Raw genomic sequence first — 17,449 nt, forward strand, 5'->3', positions numbered from 1 at the left:
AGGGCCTGGACTCTGTCTTTGAGGTTTTCTTTTCTTTTTGCCAGTCGTAGGGATGGAACTCAGGGCCTGAGCACTGTCCTTGGGCTATCTCAAGACTAGAACTCTACCTCTTGAGCCACAGTACCACTTTCAGCTTATTGCTATGTACGTGGTACTGAGGAATTGAACCTAGGTCTTCATGCATGCTAGGCAATCACTCTTACCACTAGGCCAAACTCCCGGCCCCAAGCCATTATTTTGATCATGTGCATAATCCTTGCTATTCAGGAGGATGCCTAGGCAGAAAAGTTTGTGAGAAAACCCTAACTAGGTCCCCTTTTGTAACCAAATACTGCTGTTCACTGGGGGAGACACTTTGAAAGTGTTGAATAGTGTCCCCTGTAAATTTATGTCTACCCAGAACCTTAGAATGTAACCTTATCTGGAAATATTAGAACTGAGATCCTCAGATCTCAGTCCCCTGAGTACCTAGGGTTATACTTGGCTGCTGGCCAATGAAAGTTCAGTGAAAATAGCCAGAATGGCTAATCTTTTCTCAAATGGCCCATTGTTAACTGAAATACTGAGATGACATTCTCCAGTAATTCGCCAGGGATGCACACCAACCTTGCAATACTTGTAATAAACATCACAGATCCTATGGGGTACTTATCTTTATTTTGAAGATGATGAGAAAAAGTGATTCTCAGCATCACTAGTATACAAAAACCCACCCACTAATGCAACACATGGCTCTTGGAGGCCAGGGAAACTTGCATGATGGGATGGCTACCTGGTGCCTCTTAAGCACTGCAGAGTTAAAAAAGCAGCAGCGTGGTCTACGTTCCCAATATCAGGGTAAGACTCCTTAGTTCACTCTGCAAGATGCTGTGGGGCATCTCAGTGACATTTACAAAAAATGGGAAGTGTAACAGCCTTGTTTGAAATATGGTTAACACAAATGGGGTGTCTAGAGAATTAAAAAGTCAGATATTAACAGATTTTTTTAAAAATACATATATTTCATTATAATACATGTATATGTGTTATGTGTCCTGGGTTGAACTGAAGGCCTCCACCAATGAACTCTATCCCAACCTGTATTGTATGTACTTCTTCATAATGTACCAATAAACACACAATGAAATACACATCAACAAACATAAATGAGTTATATACAAAAAAGCATGAGTTCCTAGACTATATATTGTATCTTATTTCTATAAATTTATACAGAAACAAAACTAAAGTCATTTTAGAGATTCATATATTCTATTTGAACCAGTGTGGTTAAAAGTACTACAAAGAGCCAGGCACTGGTGGCTCACACTCATATCTTAAGCTACTCAAGAGGCTAAGATCTGAGGATTGAGATTCAAAGTCAGTCCAGGCAGGAAAATCCATGAGATTCTTATCTCCAATAAACTACTCACAAAAAGCTACAAGTGACAGTGGCTGTGGCTTCCTTGGTAGATTGCTACCCTTGAGAAAAAGAATCTCGGGACACTGCCCAGGCTGAGTTCAAGCCATAGGACTGGCCCCAAAGAAGAACCAGAAACAAGCCCTATTAAAAAGAGGGGAAGTTAAGATGCAGTGTATTTTCTGTTTCACTTTTGTGTGCTACAGCTTGAGCAAGGGTTTCTGCTGGCTAATCCTGATCCACTGAGCTTACCATCAGCCCTAGTCCTAGCAACATTGAATTCTAAAGTTAGGCAATGAATCATTTTGTTTGATAATGTATTTAAATGCCATCTTTATCCTTTTCTGACAAATAGTACATTAAAAAATAAAAAACAAATGCAAGCCAAATGCAGGCTCATGCCTGTAATCCTACTCAGGAGGCTGAGATCTGAGGATCAAGGTTCAAAGCCAGCCCAGGCACAAAAGCACCTGAGACTCTTTATTGCCAATTAACCTCTAGAAAATGGGAAGTGAGGATTGGCTCAAGGGTAGGGGGGTAGCCTTGAGCTGAGCTGAAAGAGTTCAGGATAGTGCCCAGGCTGTCCCATGACCGTCCCCCTCCCCCAAAAAATGTAAGCTAGGGCTGGTGGCTCACACCTGTAATCCCAGCTACTCTGGAGGCTGAGATCTGAGGATCTCGGTTCAAAGCCAGCCTGGGCACAAAAGTCCATGAGACTCTTATCTCCAATAAACCACCATAAAACCAGAAATGGCAGTGTGGCTCAAATGGTAGCACAAGTACTAGCTTTGAGCTGAAGAGCTCAGGGACAATGCCCAGACTCAGAGTTCAAGCCCCATGACCAACAACAGAAAAAAAGTAAATTACTGTCAAAATTTAACAAAGCTTGTATGGCTGCTCATCAGCAATCTTAGTTATAGGCATTCCAGGCTAATTTTAACCGCCTCAAAATGACCATTTTATTTATTTATTTTTTTTTGTCTTTTCTGGATGACTCTGTATTATTTACCTTGTATAGACTGTTTTCATGTGCACATTTGTGAGAGGGTGTAGGGAGGGTAAAGAAACAGGAAAACATGAAAAAGTGCAGCAGTGGTGCAAACTGGCTGCACTAGACATTGATAAAAGTGAACTATGCAACCTGTGGGTGGAGATGGGAGGGCATGGGAAAAAATAATGGAACAAATAACACTATTTGAAAGAAAATGTACTTATTATCTGATGTATGTAAAGGTAACCCTGCTATATGTCACCTCTAAAACAATAATGAAGTAATTTTTTAAATGACCATTTTAAAAACGAGGCAGAGTCTTGCTAAGTTGTACAAGGTACTTATGAAGCCCAGGCTACCCTTGATTTGTGATTCTCTTATCTCTTCCTCCTAATTGCTAGTATTGCAGGTGTCACTACACCTGGCACACACACAAATGATTTCACTAAAAGTAATTTTCAAGTTTTTTGTTCTTAAGATGTCTTGGCTACCCAGCAGATAGAAGTTGCAAAATCTCTAAAGCTATCTGAAGATTGCTTTAAAGACTCAGTCTCCACTGTTGGGCAGGCAGTCGACATTGCACAACTGATTGCACAACTGGAGACATTATCAATTTGCTACTCTTCTATGATGCTACAGAGTAGTACAAAAGAAATTTCCCATCACTCAGAGCACTAGCAAGTAAATTTTTTGCAGTACTGGGGATTAAGTCTTTCTGTGGCTGGGAATTGAACTGAGGCTTTCATGTATGCTATATAAGCACTTTACCACTGAGCTATTACCATCTGCAAATAACTCGTTTAAATACTAGAGGTGTCTCTGTCTCTCTCTCTCTCTCTCTCTCTCTCTCTCTCTCTCTCTCTCTCACATGCAGTATGGTGTTCCACATTAATATTGATAGATTTAGCATTCACTATTTCAGCTATTTGGGGAGGAAGCTTAAATATATAATAGAATGTAATCTGTAAATTTGAAATGCAAATAAATTGAGATAGGATAAAAACAAATGAGTGAATCTACTTATCTACCTACCTATAGAATTACCTAATTCATTTTTCTTGTACCAATAATGAGGTTTGAGCCCTTGCTTGGCTTTTGTGCCCAAGGCCAGTGCTCTACCACTTGAGCCACAGCTCCACTTCTGGCTTTTTTTTGGTTAATTGAGGGTTCTCACTGACTTTCCTGTCCAGGTTGGCTCTGAACTGCTGAAATGTTAGGTGTGAGCCACCATGCCTAATTACTACCCAGTGTTTAAATCTCAATGCTGTTTTATTGTCTGTACAGCACTGTGAATGCAATAACTTTGTTAAGAAAAATACTTTCATGTAAAAAAAAAAGACTTAAAAACAAGCTCCAGTAATAATATACCTTACTAGTGGCAGTTTTAAATGATCACAGTTAAATATAACGTAAATAGTGGGATAAAGTACTGAAGAACTAGGAAGCGGGTATGTCTATTATATGCTCACCAGGTAAACTAAGGTCAAGATTAAACAGTAATTACATTCAATCATGTAAAAAAAGCTAATTGTGGCATGTGGGCTGTGCATGTGTGCACACATGTAAACAAGCTCCTTAGCAGTCTGAGTAATATGATGTCTGTACTATCACAAACAGCTGCCTGATTTGTATGTGTTTCCTGGGGACCAGACATAATTTCTTTCAACATAAGAGTAAAGACACCTGACCACAAGGGGCCAACTCCTAGCACCAGAGAGAGCCAAAGTTTCACAGGTGAATGACATCACAAATTAAAGAATTTGCCAATCTAGTTCTATGGAAACAGATTACCTTTGACAAGGAAACAAAAAAATCCGATTTATGCCAAATAGATTTACAAAGGTAAATCTCTTAAAAGTTCCTGCAAGTGTATTTTACAATCCTATATGAAATAAAGTGACTAAAAATGTTCAAAGTTTCAGTGATAATATATAAATTGAGGTCCTAGAAATAAACATTTAAGTTATTTCTTAGACAAAAGAATGGTAAGACTCATTGTAGAGTCTCACTAACACACTTCAAAACTTGGTGGACAAAACAGTATTGACTTCAGAACTCTAAACTGCCACCTGATACTTTTAAGCAAAATGAAATCAAGTGTAGGGCAATACAATGAATATAGACAGTATTCTACTGGGAAGACAATCCCTCCCCTCCCTTCCTTGATAGGCAATCTTCAGACATCTTTCAGCCATTATTTGATGGGCTAGGAAGCAGGGTCCACTGAGTTCTCCCCTTTGACTGGAAGAGACTCACTGCTGATGGACAGTAATTCTCGAAGTTCCTTATTTTCAAGCTGGAAAAACGAAAATGAAAAAGACATTCATTTATTCCTGTAAGAAACATATTGTTTTGGACCAGGAAGACAAAAACTTTATGTTGGGGGCCAGTCCTTAAACTCAAAGCCTGCATGCTTTTTGCCCAAAGCTAGCTATACCACTTGACACAGTTTCACTTCCAGTTGTTTTGGTGTTTAATTGGAGATGTCTCATGGACTTTCTTGCCCAGGCTGACTTTAAACCACAGTATTCAAATCTTAGTCTTTGGAGTAGCTAGGATTATGGGCATGAGCCACCTGTGTCTTGCTTTTATTTATTTATGACAGACTAAGATAAGATACCTTTTTTGCTTTTGTTTATTTTTTCAGATAGATTTCTCAATTTTGCCATGAGGGCACTTGCCCCAGAACTGGTATACACATGTACATACACACACAAGCACACAAAATCAACACTCAAGCTTATAAAAGGAGTAGAACTCCATGTAAATCTAACAGTTCTTTGGCTTTGTACTTCCTCTTTGTTCAGAATTTTTAAAAAAGAGGGCCAGGAGTGTGGCTTAATGATAGAGTGCTTGACTAGCATGCATGAAGCCCTAGGTTTCATTCCTCAGTACCACATACACAGAAAAAGCCAGAAGTGGCACTATGGCTCAAGTGGCAGAGCAGTAGCCTTGAGCAAAAGTGTCCAAGGACAGTGCTCAGGCCCTGAGTTCAAGCCCCAGTACTGGCAAAAAATAAAAATTGAAAAAATAAAATATCTTTAGTATCTCTAAGTAGTTGTACAAAGTAGTTGTCATTCAACGTGTGTGTGTGCACACACATGTGCTGGTGTCTAGGTGTTGTCCCAGAGCTTTTTCAGCTCAAAGCTAGTGCTTTGCCACTTGATCCACAGCTCTACTTCTGGCTTTTTGATCATTAATGGGAGATAAAGAATGACATTTCTTTTTTCTCACAACATTCTCTTTAACTTTTTTCTTTCAATTTATCTTTGCAACTCCTTTGATTCTTGTTGGACAGATTACAACTTCAACACTGCCACGCTCATTCTTAATATCTTGGAAGGATGTTTCACAAATGTGGCCAATAATTGATTACTAACTAGGTTCTTATGAAGACTAGCAACTTCTATAGTTCTTTCAGAAGCTGTGACTTCCTTGGCACTCAAAGCTGATGCCATGGCAGAAAGGAAGGTGGCCTGGCTGCAAAAAAAAAGCCGATTTTTTAAAAAAACAATTTCATTATGCAGCCCTGAAAGTCATGATTTTTCAGCCTCCTGGGAGGCTAGGATTATAAGTGTATGTACTACCATGCCTGGTTAACACTTGCTTTTGATATTTACTTTCATAATTCTAAACAATGTGTCAATAATGCTATTTCTTGACCATCAATTTTATGTATTATCTGACTTCCTATTCTGGTAGATGAGGGATTTTGGCACTCATAACTTGTTCCTTCCATTCTCTCTCAATTTTTAGCCAATATATGGTTGACATTTTCTTTGGTTACACTTTACTGCATTTCTTTCTGTGAAAAGGGTATCAAGAAGGAATTTTTGTGTGTGTGTACGTGTGTTGGTTGTAGAGCTTTATTTATATATATTTTTTTTGCCAGTCCTGGGGCTTGAACTCGGGGTGTGAGCACTCTCCTTGGGCTTTCTCTGGGCTAGTGCTCTACCACTTAAGCCACAGCACCACTTTCAGCTTTTTCTATGTATGTGGTACCAAGGAATTGAATCCAGGTCTTTATGCTAGGCAAGCACTCTTACCACTAGGCAAAACTCCTGGCCCCATATTTTATTATTTTTCTGATCAGTCATGAGGCTTGAACTCTGGTCTTGGGCACTGTCCCTGAGCTCTTATGCACAAGGCTAGTGCTCTACCACCCTGAGCCACATATCCACTTCTGGTTTTCTGGTGGCTACTTGGGGATAAAAGAGTCTCATGGACTTTCCTTCCTGGATATCTTTGAACCAGAATCCTTAAATCTCAGCCTCCTATGTAGCTAGGATTATAGCACTTCTCAGTACCAGAGCTTTAATTCAGAACCTCGATTGACTTTTTCAGTCTAGCTGGCATTTTACCACTTGAGTCATGCTCCTACTCCCAGCTTTTTGGTGGTTAATTAGAGATAAAAATCTCTTGGATTGGGCTGGAAGTTTGGCCAGTGATAGAGTGCTTGCCTAGCATGCACAAAGACCAGGATTTGATTCCTCGGCATGACATTCATAGAAAAAAAAAACAAAACAAAACTGGAAATGGTGTTGTGGCTCAAGTGGCAGAGCTCTAGCCTTAAGAAAGCTCAAGGACAGCACTCAGGCCCTGAATTCAAGGCCTAGGACTGGGGTCCGGGGGGAGGAAGTGAAGGTGAGGTTCAAAGTGGTACAATACTAGCTTTGAGCACAATAGCTCAAGGACAGCACCCAGGCCCTGAATTAAAGCCCGATGACCAACAGGGGAAAATATAGCACACATTTTTAGCTGGGCATGGTGGCTCAGGCCTGTAATCCTAGCTACTTAGGAGGCTGAGATCTGAGGATCAAGGTTCAAAGCCAGCCCAGCTAAAGTCTTGAGACTCTTATCTCCAGTTAACCACTAGAAAACCAGAAGTGGTGCTATGGCTCAAGAGGTAGGTGGTAGCCTTGAGCTGAAGAGCTCAGGGACAGCACCCAGGCCCAGAGTTCAAGCCACATGACTGATTCCACCCCTCCTCCTCCAAAAAAAAAAAAAAATCTGTTAGATTTGTTTGCCTGGCCTGGCTTTCAACCTTGATTGTCAGATCTCAGTCTCCTGGGTATCAAGGATTATAGGTGTGAGACATGGGTGTCTGGCTAGGAATTTTAATTTTTTTTTTTTTTTTGCCAGTTCTGGAGACTGAACTCAGGGCCTGAGCTCTATCCTTGGATTTTCTCAAGGCTAGAGCTCTACCACTTGACCACTTGAGCCACAGCACCACTTCTGGCTTTTTCTATGTATGTGGTACTGAAGAACTGAACCCAAGTTTTCATGCATGCTAAGCAAGTACTCTACCACTAGGCCAAACTCCCAGTTCCTTTAATTTTAACTCATGAGCACACAGAAAACACCAGTACAGTGAATATAGGGAGGCAGGGACAAGAGAATCTATAGCTCTACATTTGTCTGGTGAGATCCTTATGTGTGTGGGGGGGGTCTTACGAGAAAGATAGTAATGGATTTACCCTCTATTTTGTGTAAAGGCTCTGAAAAATTGTGAAACAGCTCAACCTATAGATCTAGCTGGCTGGGAGACAGATTAGGATATTGTGATTCAAGGGAGGCTGGGGCAGAAGAGGCCACATGCTTGCTTCTCTGCACTTGGCTGGGTTGTGTGCATCCCAGCTGCTACAAGAAGCTTCAAGTAGGCAGATTTCATCTTGTGCATACCCAGTGGGAAGCTAGAACCTAACCTAAAAACAACCCCAAAACAAGGCTGAAGAATGGCTTTGAGGTAGAGCGCCAGCCTAGTAATCTCAAGGCCCTGGAGGAAGTCCAATCTCAGTACTGCCAAAGAAAGAAAAAGAAAATTGTGCAATCATCTTACCTCTAGTTGGGCTAGCTTTTCCTGCACCTTACAAAACTGGTCATCATCCACCTGCACTGCTTTCCTCATCACTTCTCCCATTTCACAGATTCTGTCAATCTGACTCTCAATTACCTGTGAAAAAGGTTAAGTGAAAAAATCTTTTGTATAAATATGAAAAGTATAACAACACATGCATTTTAAAATTCATTAAAAACATGCTACCATGAAAAAAAATTAGCACGTTAATAGGGAGAACAGTTCAATGAACCCGTGCTAGAGAAGCTACCCTAAAATATAGTATATAATATACAATAAGCTTCTGGTATTCACACATACATTTTCAAAATAGGAGTTTTAGCTGGGTGTAGTGGCACATGTTTGTAACCCTAGCACTCAGGAAGCTGAGGCAGGAGAACAGTTTGAAATCAGCCTGGGTTACATAGTAAGATCCTGACTCAGAAAAGATCCTCCAAATAAATTGATGTCTAATTGTTATTAGATGTTAATATCTCTAATTGGCTGTTCAACTTAAATTTGGATATGTTTATTGGCACCTTACAAGGTGCCTGTATCTTTGGATAAATTTCTCAGAAGGTATATCTGCATGAGCAAAGCTCTGCTTTCCAAGGTTTATCCCCAGGACCACAGAAATTATTTACTTTTTGAAAGTCATTCAGATATTTGAAATATTCCTTTCCCCTACAACATTTAAGTCAGTAATATGTATCCAATGGAATTTAAGATATAACTTATCTTTCACTGTAGCAAATAGTGAGGCTCCAACCTGTTTTGGTGAGCACGAGCCAGGAATGGGGCTTTAACTCAGGGACTCTCACTCTCCCTTAGCTTTTTCACTTATTGGTGGTGCTCCATCGTTTAAGCCACTCCTTCACTTCCAGCTTTATGCTGGTTAATTGGAGGTAAGAGTCTCACAGATTTGTCTGAACCGACTTTGAACCATGATATTCAGATCTCAGTCTCCCGAGTAACTAGGCCTGTAGGTATGAGCCACCAGCACCTGGCTGAGGCTGCCATCTATGAGCCAAGCCCCACTTCCCATTTCCTAGAGGTTAACTGGAGATAAGAGTCTCAGGTTCTGGCCAGGAGTTTGGCCTAGTGGTTAAAGTGCTTGCCTAGCATGTATGAAGACCCGGGTTCAATTCCTCAGTACCACATACATAGAAAAAAGCCGGAAGTGGTGCTGAGGCTCAAGTGGTAGACCTCTAGCCTTGAGAAAGTCCAAGGACAGTGCTCAGGCCCTGAGCTCAAGCCCAGGACTAGCAAAAAAAAAAAAAGAAAAAAAAAAGAGTCTCAGGTTCTTTTGTGCCCAGGCTGGCTTTGAACCTTGATCCTCAGATCTTAGCCTCCTGAGTAGCTAGGATTATAGGCATGAGCCACTGGACCTGGCCTTTCAATTAAATTATAAGCAACCAAAGTATGGAAAGTATGCCTTATACAAACTGTGTTTTTCTCTAATAGCATAATTTAATAATGGTTTACTGTTGGTCTGTATATTTCAGAAACTATTCTTCTTACAATGAAGAAACTTAGTTCTTGCTTCTTACCATTAAGAAACTTAGATTAGTCAAATGTAGAAATAACCACCAGCCAACTATTTACTATGCCTCTTCAAAATTAGGTACGTTGGTACCTAAAAAAAGGTACTTCAGATGAATTTGATTTTGCTCTGTAGCCCAGGCTGGCCTTAAGTTCATCACAACGAACCTCTGTCTCCTCCCAAATACCCCTATCACGATGAAAACAGATATTGATAGGGGGTGGAAGAGCAACTTCCCCTCAGTCCTTTCTCCCTATTTCTGTTTTCAGAAAGACACAGCAAAATCAACAACAATATGATAAACATGAAAGAAATACCTTTTTCACCAAAGCAAAACCAAGTATACAAATAAAACAGTCTTACAATATGAAGTCTGCTCTAGAATTATCAGTGTTTCTTACTGCAGAGTGAGACTGGTGAGCTTTGAGGACTGGTCCTGTATCCACTGCTTTCTTAGCAACCATTAACTGTAGCATCTGCTTCCGGTACTTGCTCATGATAAGTTCTAAAGCATCCTGGTGTTCCTCCAGGGAAATCCACAGCTCTGACAAAATAATGAAACATAATGGTAGTGATGTCTGTGAAAGAGAGAGCTCACAGCCACGCATGTTCAGGAAGCCTTCTGTCACTTGAAGAACACTCCCAACCTCCAAACTAAGCAGTTGGCAATTTTATGAAATCCCATAAATCATTTTTAACTCACATCATTTAAATCCACAAAAATAAACAGGCCTATATGAAAAATTACTAGGCAGAAGCAGCCTAATCTGACAGAAATAACAAGATGCACAGTTAGAATACATGGATTCTGTGGTTAACACTCATAAGCAACAGATCATTTAACTTTTCTCCAATCCTTTTTTAAAAATATCTTTTTCAGTGTTGAGGATCAAATCAGGGCCTCATTGCTTGCTCAGCAAGTGCTTTGCTACTGAACTGCATCCCAGCTCTAATCCTGTTTCTCACCTGCATTGTGTAAATACTTGATTTGTCTACTTTGAACTGAGGATATGAGAACCTAAGCAGAAACTTAGTGGAATGACAGATGTGAAGGCTGTAAGCTGATATACAACTATTATATATATACAACTACATATATATTTTTTAGGGCTGATAATACCTAAAATATATATATATCTGAGGAAACAACTCTGCTCTTCATCTTGCAAAAGACTGCACAAAACCTTCAATCTTAACTACGATTTGTATTCTAGTATTTAATTTTGTGCCTTGAGGATAAAAACTCATGTTATGCAAGCCTCGGCCTTTAAAAAAAAAAAGTCAGTGCCAGTACCTCACACTTGTAATTATAGCTATTCAGGAGGCTAAGATCTGAGGATCATAACACCAGGAAAGACCATGAGACCTTTATTGTCAATTAACCACAAAAAAATTGGAATTGGAGCTGTGGCGTTCATAGCAGAATATATAAACATTATTCTAATAAATGCCCTTACTACAATATTATTTTTAGGACCAATCTATACTCCAATCAAACCAGAAATAAATACATGTAATTTTGTCAGCAAAACCCTACTTTTAACACTTACTTTTCAATGAATTTGTGCATCATACCCAGGCTCAAAGTGGTAAAGCACTAGCCTTGAGCGAAAAAGCTCAGGGACTTGAATTCAGGCCCTGAGTTCAAGCACCAGGCCTGGCATACATACAAGCCCACGCGTGTGATCACACACAAACACTGAGCCATATGCTATGTGTGGGAATGCAAAAGCATTCAATCTTAAGAAGGGTTATGTGACATGCTGTTATTAGAGAAATCAACAATCAAAAGCACTGATCACAGATAAAGAATGTGTATTTTTGTGAACTGTTAAGGAAGTTTTCTAACAACTTTCAAAGTACTGCCAGATGTGGAAGGAAAAAAAAGAGCCCTATATAGCAAGTACACTAAATGTCTGACCAACCTCTGTTTTCCTGCTGCAAGTCTCTAATCTGTGTGTTCTCCTGAGACAGCAAAATATGAGGTTTGTATTTGGTCATGTCTTTCACGTCGGATGTATCCTCTGGATACTGAACAGACAGATGGGCAGACAGAAGAGCATGGTAAACAGCATTGGAAGCACTGGGGGTCAGCCCTCCCCTCGTAGGCGCGCTCGGGACCAGAGTCTGTCACAGCAGATCCCGCCGCGCGCCCCCCCTCTCCCTCCCCCCCTCCCAGCGGGACACCGACACACAGGCCTTTTGCCTGACCTGGTCCGGAAGCGCGGAGCCCGCCTCCCGCATGGCGGCCACTCGCCGGTGCAGCGCCGCCGACTGGTCCACCAGGGACTCGGCAGCCGCGTCATGCTCCCGCAGCCTCTCCAGTAGCGTCTTGGCGTCCGTCAGGATCTTCTCGATGGTGCAGCTCATAGCGCCGGACCACAGCGGCCTGGCCCCCCTCGCCGACGTCAGAACTCCCGGAACCTGGCGCGGGATTCTACACGTCACTTCCGGGATCCTTCAAAAGGCGCTTCCGCCGCGCGTGCTCCGTAGCAGCCTGACGTTCCCTTGGCAACATACTGACATGAGCTGGGCTCAAATGGTAGGTTGATGGGTTTGTTTTGTCTCTCACTAGGGCTTAAATTTTTAGGACGTGTGCTGGTACAGCCTTGGCTTTTATTGTCAAGGCTAGCTCTGTACCACTTGAGCTGCAGCTCCACTTCTGGCTGGGTTGATTGGGATGGGTCTCATGGACTTTCCTTCTGAGGCTGGCTTCCATTTGCCATCCTCAAATCTCAGCCTCCTGTGTAGCTGGGATTACAGGTGTCAGTCATCAATGCCCAGCTCACAGCATACTTTAATAGTGAAGAACTAAAAAAGCGCCCCCATTCTGAATCAGCAACCGTCTTGTTGTTTATGTAAACTGTGAGTGACCCGAAAGTGCACATAAATTAAAGAAACAGAATTGTGGTGCCATTAAGTCCCAGGAACTGACCTGTCTGTGTTAAAATTAAGCAGAACTCCTGTAAATTCAAGGGATGGCATTTGTTTTCTAAAGCCATAAAACTACCCTCAAACAGCTAATTAGGACTCTACTGGCATGGGAATCCCCCTTAGCTCCCACTGCCCTGAACTGTCCCTAACCCCTACCTTATCTCATGCCAATAGCTGATTGCTGTGTTAATGTAAATCTGTAAGTCTTTGCCTTTAAAAGCCCTGTGGAAAAGCTGTTCAGGGCTTCCTCCTAGGCTCCGGCTGTATGGGAGTGTAGGACAGAGGCCCAGAGCTAGCCCGCCGGAATAAAGCCTTGCTTTTGCATTTCGGAATGTCTGACTCTCAGTGGTCTCTTGGTGGTCGTCCTGAGACTTAGGCATAACAATAGTACATTCTCAACAAATATTCCTTACCCCAAATCTGTTGTGCTAACCACAATGTGGGCCCTCTACTGTCTAGAATAGAAGGCAAAGATAAACATTTCCTTTTAGGTAGGGAATCTGACTTATGTACTAAAGAGCTGACTTCCACCCTATTATCCCCAGCAAAACACCAGATATGCATGGACTGGCTTGACGCAGGCAGAATAATCCAACCTAAACCTTGCTGTTAACTTTCTACAGTAGGCCTAACTGAAAATCCCACTACCCTGAACCCTAACAGTTTTTTGATGTCTCCTTGCTCAGACCCCATAAAAGCCTAACTATAAAACTGTACCTTGCTGCACAATCTTCATTCCCCCACAAGGTTGCTGCCCCTTGCTGCTGTGCCTCAATAAACAGGCTTTGCAAGTCCACCCTGTGATAAGAATTGGGAAGCTGAGTGCCAGTGGTTCAAAACTGTATGCTGGTTACTCAGAGGCTGGGATCTGAGAAGCAAGGTTCAAAGCCAGCTCAAGCAGGAAATCCCTGAGACTCTTTCCCCCCCAACCCCCAGTCATGGGGCTTGAACTCTGGTCCTGGACACTATCCCTGAGCTCTTCAGCTCAAGGCTACTGCCCTACTCCTTGAGCCACAGTCCCACTTCTGGTTTTCTAGTGGCTAATTGGAGATAAGAGTCTCAAGGACTTCAGTGCCTGGGCCGTTTTTGAACTTTGATCCTCAGATCTCAGCCTCCTGAGCAGTGAGGATTATAGAGACCGTGCCAGCCCATGCCACTGTGCTAGCCTGGCTAAGTCCCCAAGACTCTTAAAGCTAAGGTCTCAGAGTCAGCTTGCAGATGAAGTCCCCACCCTGCATCCCTACCTGTTTATAAAAACCTATTGTTTCTGTTTCTCAATGCTGTATTGTTTTCGTGATGTTACAGACAAATTCTTGCCCCAGTTGCAATAGTCTTGTTACATTCCTTCTCAGAACGTGACCCTCTCAATTTCTGTAGCCCTTGTAACACCTTTATAACACCTTCTTCTTGGAACTGACTCTATCCTCCTCCCCTGTGCTGGAGCCAGCCGGCAGCAAATTGGGATTCCTGAAATAGGGAGCAGGGACTAGGAAAAAATAAAAGAGAGACAAACAGATGGGGTTCCAGAGGGCTACAGCCCAAATCAGCAGCCACAGCTTAAGAAGACTGTAGCCCAAGACTGTAGCCCAGTTTATTTCAAGTTCTGACCTGAAATACACTTCTTTAAACTAGGGAACTACCAGGGGCTACATTCGTACAAACAGTATCAAGTCCCAAATAGGTTAAATGAGAAGCTATCAAGTCCCAAACAGGTTAAATGAGAAGTGATTGACACAGCCCAAAATCATGATAAGAGTTACTTCCTTGTGTACACAATTGTGTGGGTCCAAGGTCACTGACCCCAGAGTTGGTCCCCAACACCCCTGAATTCTTATGATCCATCCACATATACTGTCTCCTAAAATTTTGTTTACATTCCACTCACACTTGTCCACTGTTGCTGCCTCCACTCTTGCTTGGAGCATCCCAGCAGGTCTGTTCCCCAATAAAGCCTTGAGCCTGTATGGGTCACTTGCCTCTCATTTCTTTTTTGTTTTTCTTTTTTCTTTTTCATGGTTGTGTGACTTGAACTCTGGGCCTGGGCACTATCCCTGAGCTCTTCAGCTCAAGGCTACTGCCCTACCCCTTGAGCCACAGTGCCACTTCCAGTTTTCTGGAGGTCAATTGGAGATAAGAGTCTCACAGACATTAGTGCCCAGGCTGGCTTTGAACCACGATACTCAGATCTCAGCCTCCTGAATAGCTAGGATTACAGGTATGAGCCTGGCTAGCTTCTCATTTCTTACATCCTGGTGGTGAAACCCAGGAGGGGTAGTTTGGGTTTAGGCAGTCTCCCTAGAGAGGTTGATTGGCTCCTGAACCTCTTCAGAGGCAGCCACCTTTGAGCTCCTCTGCCAGCCATTTCAGACTTGTGCATGCCTCACTATTGGAGTTGCAAGCACTGACCCCTTGTCTCTATGAGCCTCTCCACCTACTTTCATTTCATTTTCAAAAAAAACCAGGTGCCTGGCAGGGGAATGCTCCCATCGACATGTCTCTTGGGGTGACAAAAACTTGTGGAATGTCCTGCTCTACTAGGAATGCTTCTGTGCTCCCAGGGACTTCCAGTGTGACAGAAAATTCCTCTACTGATTTCAACTGCCACGCTCTGCAGTTTCAACCTAAACTTCCTCAAAATGCCCCTATGAGTTGTTTCTTGGCTAATCTCCCTAAAACCCAAAAGACTCATTTTCAATTAACATGACCTCAATACTAATTTGACAGTGGGTCTCAATGACCTGAGAATGGCATCTTCACCTTTAATATCCTCACAGACCTGGATAACTTCTGTCACTGAAGTGGCAAGGTCGGAGCTTTTTTTTTCTTTTCTGGCCAGTCCTGGGCTTGAACTCAGGGCCTGAGCACTCTCCTTAGGTTGCCTCAAGGCTAGGGCTCTACTACTTGAACCACAGTACCACTTCTGGCTTTTTCCATGTATGGAGTACTGAGGAATGAAACCTAGGTCTTCATGCATGCTAGACAAGCACTCTACCACTAGGCCAAACTCCTGGCTTCGTGTTCAGGCTTTTTTTCTGCCCCTCTCATTGATGCAGACTTGCTGTTCTACCCTGCTAACCACTCTTCTTCCTCCACATTCCCCATTCAACTCTCCATCTCAGTTTCTTCCTCCCTCTCCACCATCCTATCAATCCACACCTTCTTCTACTCCCTCTGCCCCTTCGCCACCATCTTTTCCTCTCCCTTATAACCTTTCCTACACTGCTCATCAGTCATCTGCTGTGGCACCTGCCCACCTCTTTTCCCTTCAAGAGATGGCTGCCACTAAAGCCATTGCGTTCACATTCCTTTCTTCATGTCTGACTTGTTCCAAACAGAGCGTTAAATATCTTAATCAAAACCCTGTTGGTGCTGAGTGCTGGAGGCTCACTACTGAAATTCTAGCTACTAAGGAGGCTGAGATCTGAGGATTACAGTTCAAAGCCAGCCCGGTCACTAAAAAGTTCTTGAGACTCTTATCTTTAGTTAACCACCAGAAAATTGGAAGTGGCACTGTGGCGCAAGTGGTAGAGCAATAGCCTTGAGTTGAAGAGCTTAGGGACAGTGACCAGGCCCAGAGTTCAAGTCCCACAACCAACCAAAAAACAAAACAAAAACCTGTTGGTCAGGAAGCTGTATCTCACTGGAACCCAGGGTGAAATTGCCAGCCTTATCACCCTCACTAGACTCTTAGAGAGATATGATCCTCTACCTCCTCCATATCCTTGACTGGACTGCTCACAAGCATGTCCAACGATGACAAATTGAGGGAGGGTAATTCAGCGTCCCAATAACATTCCCAATAAATTTTTGAGCTGTTTGGTGAACACCCTCTACCACTTCACCCATATTGCCCTCTCCACTCCTGTGGGCATGGCTGTCCTTCATTCCTATTTTACTTCTCAGTCTTTCCCCAATATGAGAAAGAAAAACAACCCTAAATACACTTGGGTACCACCAAACACCCCGCAGTGGGGACTCATTCCTTTTTTTGTTGTTGTTCTTTTGTTTTTTGCCTGTCCTGGGCTTGAGCTCAGGCCCTGAGCACTGTCGTTGGACTTTCTCTAGGCTGGAGCTCTACCACTTGAGCCTCAGCGTCCCTCCCGGCTTTTTTCTATGTATGTGGTACTGAGGAATCAAACCTGGGTCTTCTTGCATGCTAGGCAAGCACTCTACCAGTAGGCCAAATTCCTGCCCCTGACTCCTTCCTTTTATTACCTCATGTGTTTTTTTTCCCATCCACATCCTCATGAGATTCCCTCTAAAGAAATGCACAAAGCCACAGTGACATTTTAAAATTACAATCAAATCTGATCACATTATAATATTCTTTTATTATATGTTCTTTTTATTGTAATTAATAGAAGGGTTACATTATTGTTGTGCCCTGAGGAGGAGTCCCCAAAGAAGACCACCGAGATCGAGGTGTCCAAAATGCAACAGCAAGGTTTACTGTGGAATACAAGCCAGGCAGGGAACTTGTTCGCGCGTGCAACCATCGCAGTGAGGCCAGGAGGAGTTGTTAATTAGGGCTTACACAGTCTTTTTAAAGGCAAAAACCACCAGGTGGTCGAGTGAGATAAAGTGGGGGTCAGGGTGCTGGAAACTGATGTGAAGTTCTCAGGTGGGTTGAGTCCCATTCAACTGTCAGAGAGTATTTTTATGGCTTGGAAACAAATGCTATACGTGCAATCTAATTTTGACACAACATAGGCTAGTTCCTGGAGCTTATGGACACCAGCGTGAACA

The 17,449-nt window shown here is 42.5% G+C and overlaps 1 protein-coding gene across 1 annotated transcript; it reads right to left on the reverse strand.

Annotated features, from left to right (window-relative positions):
• Positions 1-647: 647 nt before the first annotated feature.
• On the reverse strand, positions 648-12,182 carry Sike1 (suppressor of IKBKE 1). Its single transcript, XM_090334082.1, has 5 exons — positions 11,981-12,182; positions 11,695-11,800; positions 10,171-10,313; positions 8,230-8,343; positions 648-4,686 (listed from the first exon to the last, which is right to left on the reverse strand). The coding sequence occupies exons 1-5, from the start codon at positions 12,137-12,139 to the stop codon at positions 4,597-4,599; spliced, it is 612 nt and encodes a 203-aa protein (XP_090190208.1). The 5' UTR covers positions 12,140-12,182; the 3' UTR covers positions 648-4,596.
• Between the last annotated feature and the right edge of the window lie 5,267 nt (positions 12,183-17,449).

This window comes from Megascapheus bottae, chromosome 6 (genome assembly GCF_031878675.1).
Source record: "Megascapheus bottae isolate mThoBot1 chromosome 6, mThoBot2.hap1, whole genome shotgun sequence".
In the NCBI taxonomy this organism is placed as follows: Eukaryota; Metazoa; Chordata; class Mammalia; order Rodentia; family Geomyidae; genus Megascapheus; species Megascapheus bottae.